This window comes from Microtus oregoni, unplaced genomic scaffold, assembly GCF_018167655.1.
Source record: "Microtus oregoni isolate MIOR12 unplaced genomic scaffold, Mior012 000009F_ref0000495, whole genome shotgun sequence".
NCBI classification, from domain to species: Eukaryota; Metazoa; Chordata; class Mammalia; order Rodentia; family Cricetidae; genus Microtus; species Microtus oregoni.
The window spans coordinates 38,294,160-38,305,869 of NW_024543068.1; the positions used below are offsets into that span (position 1 = coordinate 38,294,160).

The 11,710-nt window shown below is 43.1% G+C and overlaps 1 protein-coding gene across 1 annotated transcript in view; it reads left to right on the forward strand.

The window, feature by feature from the left end:
* The window catches only part of LOC121452510, a 38,014-nt gene extending 29,671 nt beyond the window's left edge, over positions 1-8,343 (forward strand). The window contains exons 6-8 of the mRNA XM_041658679.1: positions 551-657; positions 3,361-3,454; positions 8,060-8,343. Coding sequence (XP_041514613.1) covers positions 551-657; positions 3,361-3,454; positions 8,060-8,176 — 318 coding nt within the window. The 3' untranslated portion in view covers positions 8,177-8,343. The remainder of the gene's footprint in view (positions 1-550; positions 658-3,360; positions 3,455-8,059) is intronic.
* Positions 8,344-11,710: the final 3,367 nt, after the last annotated feature.

Sequence of the window (11,710 nt, forward strand, 5' to 3'; positions counted from 1 at the left end):
CCATGTATGTCTGTGTACCACATGTGTGCCTGGTACCCACTGAGGACTGGATCCCTTGGAACTATGGAGTTACAGACAGCTGTTAGCCACAGTGGGTGTTGGGAATCAAACCCCAGTCCTCTGTAAGAGCAGTAAATGCTCTTAACCAGTGAGCCATCATTCCAGCCCCTTGAGGGTTTTCATTTTCATATCTGCCTTTAACTTTGCATATTGTGTAATAAGGACTCATAACCTACCTGAGAGTACATGTCTAGTTGGGCAGACCCATAATTTACTCCTTTACACCCAGATCTTTCGGCTCTTAAACCTAACAGTGTAATTATCATGGAAAAATAAAGTCTCTGAATTCAGTTAAAAAGAAAATAATTATGAATCAGGGGACACAATTATAACAAAACAAATAATTCCATAACAAGTGTTCTTTACAAGCTTCTGGGCTTACGAGATCCTAAGAACTCTGTGTGGTCTTGCATATTCCCGAGCCAGTCGGCGTTTTTCACGTAGCTGTGAGGCGCATTGTCCTCGTCTTACATGCGCTCGTCCTCCCTAGGTGCTCCACGCAGACGTCTGTACCCAAGGTCCACTGCTGCAGAGTGCTGACATCATTGTGATGAATAACGTCTTTGAATATTTTCTTACTGAGGCTGAACAGGCCAGGTATGTTATTTACTTCAGCAAGAAATCTGTTATTAAATATATCCAGCAAGGTGTGAAAAGAGACTGGCTATTAAGGTAGAAATGTTTTCATGCTGACTTTAAAATGACACACTCATGGTTTTTTTCAGTTTTATTTACTTATTTTCATTATTTTTTAAATAAATGTATTTATTTATTATGTATACACTTTCCAGGAGACAGTGTCAGATCCCATTACAGACGGTTGTGAGCCACCATGTGGTTGCTGAGAATTGAACTCAGGACCTCTGGAAGAGCAGGCAGTGCTCTTAATCTCTGAGCCATCTCTCTAGCCCCTTGTTATTTTTTAATATATGAGTGCTTTGCCTGCTTGTATGCCTACATGCTAGAAGAGGACATCAGATCCCATTATAGATGGTTGTGAGCCACCATGTGTTTGCTGGGACTTGAACTACTGAGTTGTCTCTCCAACTCAACTTGTTTTTTTAATGATTTTTATTTATTCTTTGACAGTTTTATACATATTGACTTATTTTAATAAGGAAACATTAAACACAAAATGCAAAGTTTTGAAAAAAACAATTTTGTGAAATGTATTTAATTTCTTTTTGGAGTTTACATGTATTTATCTATCTGTGTGTGCAAAGCCTTCTTCCTCAGGTGTTAACAATGTATAGGAAAGGACTGCCATATCTTCTCCTCCTGGATGTTTCCAGCGGGCTAAGTGCCCCCTTAGAGACTGCTCCTGGTGAGGTTAGCTGAGCCTGCTTCCTTGTCAGCTGTCCACCATGAGTCCCATCTTCTTGCTCAGCTACATGCAATATCCTGTTCGGCTGCATAAAATAAACACACTGAGTTTCTCCATGCAAGAGCACAGCCCACCCAACCCCAGTTCTTCTATGCGTGTGTCTGTCTGTCTCCTCTCTTCATTCTCTCATTGCCCCTAGGCAGGGTTCTGGGACCCAAGCCGTATGAGGATGCAGCACTTCTACATGAGCCCGTGGCAGAACTAAATAGCTAGTTCAGGGCGTCCTGAGCTCTGGGACCTGTTTCAGAAAAATGAAAAGATCGTGCTAATACAGTTCTAATACAGTCTTGTATTAAATCAGCTTGTAAAATACAGCATTTTTAGGAACCACATTACAATAGAAAGTTTGTATGTTTAAAACTGGCTGGTCCCACCAAACCTTTGCCGGTGCCATGTGGTAGTTGGAATTCCATCCCAGAGTACCACAGATAGCCAGATGAGGTCTGATTCCACTCTTGGTGTGAGTTTTTAAAGATCTGATCTACACACCACACAGGTTCACAGTTAGTTTTGGCTCCTGGTTTCTATGCCCTTTGTTTTCCCAGGACTCTTCATCTCCCCGCAGCCAGCAATCCCAGCCCTGGCTTCCGTCTGAAGCACTGAGTCTCATGTGTTTCACAGAGAAAATACAGAACTTTGGTGCTGGTCCCACTTGACTTGTGTGGCTCTGAAACTTGGTTTCTCCTTATGCGGAAACTTTCCAGTAGCCCACATCCCCATCTCGTTAATCTCAGAACTCTAACCTCATAACTTTGCCAACACCCCTCAGGAACTGGAAAATTTGTCAATTTCTACTGTGTTGCTGTAGTTCTGTTTCCTGTGGGTAAACATTTTGCCCATCTAGATTTCTGTCTGCATTTTCTTTTGTCATCTTTATTCAGAAAAAAAAAAATCCAGTATCAAGTAAAAGCTAACATGTCAAGTTTTTGCTTTGCTTTTCTTAGTGAAGTTTTGAGTCTCAGCAAAACTGTAAAGAAAATAAAGATTTCCTGTAGGCTCTACCCCCACACCTACAGGGTCTGTGCCACTATCATCCTTCTCATCAGAATAGTGTACGTATCATGATGGCTCTTTGGTCCGCCATAGTCACCGGAAATCCCCGTCCACAGTAACATTCACTCTTGTTGTGTGTTGTGCAGCCCACGTATGTGTGTAAATGTGTAATGACACGCACTCAGTCTTAAGACATGGACTGTAGTTTCACTGCTCCAAGAATCCCCTGCTCAGCCCTTGGTCCTGCACTCTGGCCTCACCCTTGGCACCGCAACCCATAGCTTTCGTTTCTGGCACAAGGTGATTAGACTCATACAATGCAGAGCCCTTCCAGGTTAGCGTCTTCTCTAGCAATAGGCATCTGAGGTTGCTCTGTGTCCTCGGGACTTGAGCACGCATTGCCTTCTACTGCTGAACAATATGTATTGTCTTGATATCACAGTTTATTCATTCCCCTGAAGGACATCATGATTGCTCCCTAGTTTGGACATTTATGAATAAAACTACAGTAAATATTCATGTACAGATCTTTTTGTAAATACAGCAAAGTGTGCTGGATTTTATGGTAAAGAATACATCCAGGATTGTGCTTCTTTTGTTGTTGTTGGCGGTGGTGGTGGGTTTTTTTTTCTGTTTTGTTGAGATTGTGTTTAATTTTGTAGCTGAGGCTGGTACCCAGAAGCTCACCATGTTCTCCAGACTGGCCTCCAATCCCAGAGGATCCTGTTGCCTCGGTTTCCTCAGTGCTAGGATTCCAGGTGTGAACGACCAAACTTGGATGAGGCAGAGTCAGTGGCTTAGCATGCTTGAGGCTCTGTTTCGCTCCCCAGCATGAGAGGAAAAAGAGGAGACATTTCCGTTCTGATTAATATGTAATATTATCTTACTGTCATTTTATTGTATCGGTTTTTTATGTCTTCTAGTGCCTGGGACTACATCATCCATAATGTCAGAAAACAAGGCTCGCTATTAGTGACAGTACCAAGTCTCCAAGAATCTCTCTTAGGTCTTAAGAAGGTATGTAACCACTTTTCCTTCTGTTAATTATTTGGTGGTGGGAATTAAAACTAAGACTCCTGAGCTGGGCAGGTGGGTCTCTGAGTTCGAGCCCAGTGTGTTCTATAGAAAGAGTTCTAACGCCGGGAGATGGTAGCACACACCTTTAATCGGGAGGCAGAGACAGGCGGATCTCTGTGAGTTTAAGGCCTGCCTAGTCTACAGAGCGAGTGCCAGGACAGGCTGCAAAGCTACAGAGAAACCTTGTTTTGAAAACCAAAGGAAGAAAGAAAGAAAAAGTTCTAAGACCGCCAGAACTTCGCAGAGAATCCTGTCTCAAAAAATACAAACCAACAAGAAAATCCCTACGCCATGCGTGCTAGGCAAGCGATGAACTACTGGTCTATATCACCGGCCCTTCACCATTTTTCTGATCTAAACTTGGCTTTTTTTCTGATAACTATTATAACATTCTAGATTTAGCAAGATAGTGTTGCAAAAGTTCTGCTTTGTGGTTTATTTTTCTGCCCTCCAAAGCACTGAAATATCATTCATATCTGGGTGTAGATTCCTTTGTTTCTCTACAGTTTTTAATAGCAATGTGGTCATAGTTGTAGGTTAATAAACACTAGTGAATGTGGGTAAGACCCCCACATCAGCTAAGGGGGAAGGGTAACCCCAACCCAATGGGAGCCTGAGACAAGAAGACCACTTGAACCCTCTGGTTTGAGTCCAACCTGGTCAACAGAACCCCCTTGTCAAAAACTAAACTGGAAAAATGAATACCCAAATCATAATCCTGTCTTTTAGAACAGAAGAGATGGTTGATGAATGCATTTTTGTCCAGCCAGGCTCCATGTCAAGACTCTGCCATACAAAATAAAGGGGCTGCAGTGGGTCGAAGTTGTCCGAGGACTTCAAGTGAAGGGGAAGACTGTACTTTTCGTGCGGTTTGATTTCCCAAATCCATTTGAAATCTTTTTTCTTTTGAAGTCTGTAACCCAGGCTGGTCTACTTGAGCGTGGTGATGGAGGTGAATCGTCAGGTCCGGGTGATCCAGAATCACCTGGGGTCTGGACTCTGGGCCTCGTGGTTGTGCGGCAAGCATTCTTGAATGTTGCACCATCTCTCATGCCCTAATTTTGCTTCTTATAGTACAGGAAGTAATCAGGAAGTGTGTAAAGAAAGATATTAATCCCGATTTACCACCTTCATTTCCTCCGTGAGAACTCTGCCCATCAGTAATGTCAGCTACCAGAGTTTCCCGTTCTCATAGAAACATCCCTTTTAAAGTATATTGTTGGTCAGGCATAGTGGCACATGCCTTTAATCTCAGCACGTGGGAGGCAGAGGCAGGAAAAAGTCTGAGTTTAGGTCAACCTGGTATACATAGCAAGTTACAGCCCAGCCAGAGATGCGTAGTATGACCCTGTTTCCAAATACATACATACATACATATGCCTGTGCCAGTTTAGTGGGGTTTTTTAAATTTATTTATTTATTTATTAAAGATTTCTGCCTCCTCCCCGCCAGTTTAGTGGGTTTTTTTCACTTACCAAAACAGCAACTTTTTAAAGATTTATTGATGATTGTAACTGCTTTGCCTGCTTGTATGTATGTACACCACATGTGTGCTTGGTGCTCACATTGGTCAGAAGAGAGCATCAAATTCCTTGGAACTGGACTTAGGAATGGTTGCGCCACCATGTGAGTGCTGGGAACAAAACCTAGGTCCTTTGCAAAAGCACCAAGTAATCTTAACTGCCAAGACATTTCCCCAATCCCCAAAATAACAATTTAATACTATGAACATAAATCTGTCCAAACAGCCATTGACACCTGTAGTTTCGGCAATGCAGAGGTGAGGCCACAGCAAGGAGGTTCATGAATGACCTCAAGGCCATCCAGGCCTATATCAAAAAATCTGATCTCAAAAAGAAAAAAAAATGAGGTCTGGAGGCATGGCATGTATATATACAAATAATAAATACAATGAATTGTTAAAAACTTTTAAAAGTTAGACATGTTGGTGCAAGTCTATAATCCCAGTATGTGGAAGGCTGAGCATGAAGATTGAGAGTTGGCTGGAGGACAGCCTGTCTCAGGAAATGAAAAGTTGGAGCTGGAGTGATGGCTCAGCAGTTAAGAGCATTGGCTGCTCTTCCAGAGGTCCTGAGTTCAATTCCCAGCACCACATGGTGTTTTACAACCATCTGTGATGAGATCTGGTGCCCTCTTCTGGCCTGCAGGGATACATACAGGCAGAACACTGTATACAGAATAAATAAATACTTTTTAAAAAATGAAAAGTTGCCAGGCACTTAATCCCAGCACTCAGGAGGCAGAGACAGGTGGATCTCTATGAGACAGGGACCAGCCTAGTCTACAGACAAATTCCAGGACACCAGGACAGGTCCCAAAGGTACAGAGAAACCCTGTCTCAAAAAAAAAAAAAAAAAAAAAAGAACTTTGAGGCCAGTGCAGTTGCTCAGCAGGCAGCAACTCTTGCTGTTCAGTCCTGGCAGCCGGGGTCAATCTCCAGATTGCATGTGGTGGCAAGAAGGGCCTCTGGAGGGTTGTCATCCAATAGCCACATGCGCATGTGTGACAATCGCTACATTTGTGTAAAAGGAAAACTACTTTAAACAGATTCGTACACATGGCTCCAGAGTTTATAGGGGAAGGGTCCGATCTCTTGCAGCTTGTGGGGGGAGATTGCTCCTGCAGGGCTATGGGAGCGAGGACAAGTCTCTGTGCTTTCCTATGTATTCCTTTTGTTTCCGTCTTTGATTACTTAAGCCTTATGATAATTATTGTACCACTTACATTAAAATAATTATCCTAGGGGCTGGAGAGATGGCTCAGCTGTTGTGAGCACTAGTTGCTCTTACAGAGGACCTGGGTTCAGTTCCCAGCACCCACATGATCGCTCACAACCATTTCTAACTCCAATTCCAGGATAATCCTCCTTCTGAACTCCTATGTACCAGGCACACGTAAGTGGTGCACAGTCTACTCACAAGCAAAACACTCATAGACATAAATAAATCTAAAAACACTTTTTTTTTTAAAAAAAAAAAGTCTTTGTAAAAGGTATTTTTCAAGTTCCAAAATCAAAGTAAAGTAAGTTTCCAAGTTGAAGACAGCAAAACTCATCCATGTGGTTCTATGTAACTTAGTGCTCTTCACGGTAATAAAAATCCTGTATTGCAGGGGACTGGACAGATGGTTCAGCACTGTAGGGCATTAGCTGTACCAGCACAGGACCTGGGTTTGGTGCCCAGCGCCCGTGTGGCAGCTCACAACTATCTATCTGTAACTCCAGTTTCAGGGAGTCTGACACCCTTTTGTGGCCTTCTTGGGGACCAGGTGCAACTATGGTACACATACATGCATGGAAAAATTAATAACTATAAAATTAAAATAAGTTTTAAAAAAATCTGTTGTGAGCACCCACACTCCGAAATACAACCTGTGCTGCCCAGATGCTCTGCAAAGCTGACTTGGGCTTCAGAGGAGGGTGACCGTTCTCAAGACACAGCGGGTGTAACTCCTTCCAGATGACTTTTAAGGCTGATGAAAATCCTCGAAGTTTGATGACAGGCTGTCTGATTATAAAGCGTTTTTTTACGAAAAATCATCCTAGTTGGTCACAAGCTCAAGTTTAATTTCAGTTTAATGGTGAATGGGATCCTCTCTGCAGAGGTCTTTGGGGCAGAGAACGAGCCTTTGTGTCCAATGGCTTCACTCTTGTGGGCTTTCAGCATTATGTGAGGAAGCCCAAACGATTCAGCTGAGTCGTTTCAGCAGAATCCACCCTCTGCTAGGACATCCAGCCCTACTGTCCATCCCTCATGGCATGGCTGACATGGGCTTGCCGGGAAAACTGGTGCTGACTCCAGCTGCTGCCCTGTGCCCAAGCCCCAAGGTCTTCTCCAGCCAACGGGATAGGATTTCTTCGGTTTCCATATCCTTTCGATCCAATTGCCTTTGAAGATGAATTTTTTAATTCTAACTTTAGTCTGAATTCAAACTCCTTACCGTTAGACTTATGATCCTTCTGCCTCCGTCTCCCAAGTGCTAGGATTATAGATCTTTAAAGTAAATACGAGAGCATCTCATGGCTTGATTTTTCTCCTGCTGTGGTGGAGAACTATAATCCACGTGAAGCTCCTCACACAGGGATGTACAACCCATGGCTGGGATGTCATGTGACCCGGGATAGCTACAAATGTGGCCCAGCACAAAGTTGTAAACTTGTTTTTTATTTAACTTTTTATTTTATGTGCATTGGTGTGAAATTGTCAGATCCCCTGCAACTAGATCTTCAGACAGGTGTGAGCTGCCATGTGGGTGCTGGGAATTGAACCCAGATCCTCTGGAAGAGCAGTCAGTGCTCTTAACCACTGAGCCATCTCTCCAGCTCCCCAAAGTTGAGCATCATGAGTTTTAAGTTTTTGTTTTTGTAACAGTGGGAATTTTGTATATGACCACATCATATTGCAGTACCATACAAAATAAATGTGTGTGTGTTGTGTGGGATATATTACTTAGGGGGATACTGTGAAATTCCAAGCCATAGGACCATTCTGGAAGTTTTCACGTTGTGTGCTTGTTTCCTCCTAGACTGATCTGCAGCTGTCCTGCTGGGTGGAAGAGATACCACTGAACCTTGATGTGTGCCAGCAGTCGGAGACCGACAGAGAAGCTCTGGAACAGATTCACTTGTACAGGGTTCTCTAGCACGGAAGTGACCTACCTGTGTGTGATATGTTGATTTGCTTTGTGTAACTCAAGTTTTTATCTGTGATACTGTGCCTGTGAATAGCTGCGTATGATTATACACATTCAGTAGTGTATGTGGATGTCAGTAAACTGTCTAATAAGATAATTAAAGTATTTATATGAAATGTTGTGTTTGCCCTTTTATTCTGATACAAACATAAGTGTATCTGTGTTTGGTTTACATACCACCTCCGATTGTTTTGTTTTGTTTCGATTTGTTTTTATTTGTTTTGTTTGAGACAGGGTTTCTCCGTGTAGCCCTAGCTGTCCTGGAAGTCGCTCCATAGACCAGGCTAACCTTGAACTCACAGAGATCCTCCTGCCTTTGCCTCCCCCGAGTGCACCATCGCCACCCAGCTGTTACACACCACCTCCAAATGTGACCTCTAGGAAGTCCGAGAGTGGCTTCTTTCACACAAAGGAGAAGGCAGAAATCACTGTGTCCCATTCACTGTCTGGTAAGACTTCTTTAGACTTTAGACATTAGCTTCATGTGAAGAGTCTAAGATAGGTCTCTGTTTTTTAAGTTTCTAGAAAACAAATGGAACTAGACAGAGCCCCCAAATATTATGTAGACACTTGGTTAAAACAACTTTAAAACTACCCGAGGTTCCTTCCTGACTTTGCCTTCTCCCCTTCCCCCCACCCTTTTTTTAAAAACAGGATATCCTTCTGTACACCAGGCTACCCTCGAACTCCCAGTCCTCCTCATATGCCCTAAAAGAACACTTGAGCTTTTTCACTTCACAGGAGGAAAGGTCAGGTCCTGGTGATAAATGGTCAATCTGAACAGTGATTGAGCACTTAGATTCCCTCTGTTTCCTTTTATTTGCCAAGCAGGCATTCTTACATAGGTCTACTGCCAGGTGCAAATAAGAGCTGTGCCTTCTGTCTGGAAACAGAGCACAGACTTGGAGAACACACTAACTGAAGCCCACCCGCCTCTGGCACTGGAGAGCCCACGGTTTGCGGTACCTGATGAAGCTTGAGAAGGGTGTAGCTTGCTGAGAACTGGAAGATCCTACACTCCTGGTAAAACGCTAAGCGACTGGGTGTTTGCAAGAGTTGCTGTGTGGCCTAGCAGTTCCACTCCCGAAAACACCCGAGAGAAGGGCACATAGGCGTACATACGTTCATAGCCTGTGTAGCAACCTAACTGAGAGAGGGTGTGGTGATGAGCCGGGCACTCAGGAGCCTGAGACAAGATTGCCAGTTCAAGACGAGCCTAAGCTATGTGACAAGCTCCTTTCAAAAAACAAAAGGGGTGGGGGAAGCCAGTATATGCGTGATTCTTAGAGAACATATTAAGAATTACACAAATTTCCCTAGGTTCATCAGGAACCAGGATAATGGCAGCACTATTGCTATTGTGTGTAGGCATAAAGCCCTAATCCCATAGTCTTCTCTCTGGTCCCAAGCCTGTTCCCTGGGGACCTGCATGGATGTCCACCATAGTCATAGTGGCCATCCATTTATAGCATGAGGTACACATTTTACTTTAGGAATGATTATACACATAAAGCAAGGTGAAACTTGCTGATCAAAGTCTAGAAGACAGCAGGATTCCCCCAAGTCAATAGGCATGGGGCCTAAAACCGGTGGGGTAGGCTAGCCTCTTTTTCCCCATATTGGGATATTAACATGTTGGTACTAAGGCCAGTATTCACATTTATATTCAAAACTGAAGGATCAGGGATGGGCTACGGTGCTACACACCTGTAATCCTGCACTTGGTCCCTTCACGCCATCCCAAGGGGTGGTGGAACACCGTAAAGCTTTTCGTTTTCTTGTATTTTCTGAGCTCAGCACACATAATCCCAAGTGTTACAAAGAATGTATTTTTCAATTTCTTGATTCATTGCATAAGATGAAGAAAGCTTGAAGCCGGAGAATGTCTAAAATGAAAAATGGAGAAGTGAGAAAAACAATCACGTAGTAACTAATAATAAAGGAATTATGTTATCCCTAAAAACAAAACATGTGCGAAGGGTATTTTAGGGGCTCGGTGGTTAAGAGCGCTTGCTGCTCCTGCAGAAGACCTGATTCCTCTGGCCTCCATGAGCATGGGCACTCACACACACAGATACACATAATTCAAAATAATAAAAATAACTCACCGTAGTAGAGCATCGCCGGCTCCTTGAGGTCAGATGGGATGGTAACTAAAGAAGGGTGTGGCTTCCTGATGCAGCATAATTTTCCTAAATACTTCTACCCTGTTCAGTGAAAAAAAAAAAAAAGAGTGAGATACCAGGGCTGCACAATGAGACTCTGTCTCAAAAATAAAAACACAAAAATATAAAAAATATAAAATCCTATTAGAATTTACCTGATCTTACAGCCTTTACTAGAGAGGCTCTTAGTTCACCTCAATCTATGATACTATAAGGAACCTGACCCTGGACACTCGACCCTCCTGCCTGTATCTCCCAAGTGCTGGGATTACAGGTGTGTGCCACCACACTCAGCTCTATTATAACTTCAGAAAGTCATTGTGCTCTTTTTTTCACTTATTAGGAACACATTTTTCATTCAGTGTATTCTGATTAGGGTTTCCCTTCCCCAGCTCCTCCCAGATCCTCCCTACATCCCCTCCCATCCAAACCTACAGTCTTCCTTTTTCTTTCTCATTAGAAGACAAATCGGCTCCAGGAAAGACTCCAAAGCTACAGAGAAACCCTGGCTCGAAAAAAAAAAACCCAAAAAAACCAAATAGGCATCTAAAATAATAATAATAAATAAAGCAAAAACAAACCGGAATAGGACAAAATAAAGAGACTCAAATAAAAAGCACAAGAAACACTTTTACACATGGAGACATACACGGTCTTACACACATAAATCTCATAAAAACACAAAACTGAAAACCATAGTATATATATGCAGTAATATATAGGTGTATAATTTGTATATTTGCATAATATGTTTGCAAAAGACCTGTAAGGGGAAAAAATAACAGCCCAAGAAAGCATTATGAGACAAGGAAACTCCAAGACGCCATTGAGATAATTTTGTGTTGACCGTCTACTGCTGAGCATGGGGCCTTCCCATAAGAGTGGTTTGTAGACCTGGTGAGACTCCCGCTGTTCAGAAGGCCTTGTTTCCCTGGTGTCCTCCATCCCTCTGCTCTTATGTTCTTCCTGCCTCCTCTTCTGCAGAGTTCCCAGAGCCAGAGGGCAGGAATCTGACGGAAGACATCTCATTTAGGACAAAGTGTTCCAAGGTCTCTCATTCTCTACCTTCCGTCCAGCTCTGGGTCTCTGTATCTGCGCCCATCCCCTGCAGCAGGAAGCTTCTCTGATGATGAGTGAGGGGGACACTGATCTGAGTATAGCAGAGTTATTTTACTGCTGTGCTCCTTAAACACAGTGGTTATCAGCCTGTGAGTCATGACCCCTTTGTGGGCTGAATGATCCTTTTGCAGGAGTCACCTATCAGAAAACACAGATGTTTACATTATGATTCATAACACTAGCAAAATTACAGTTATGA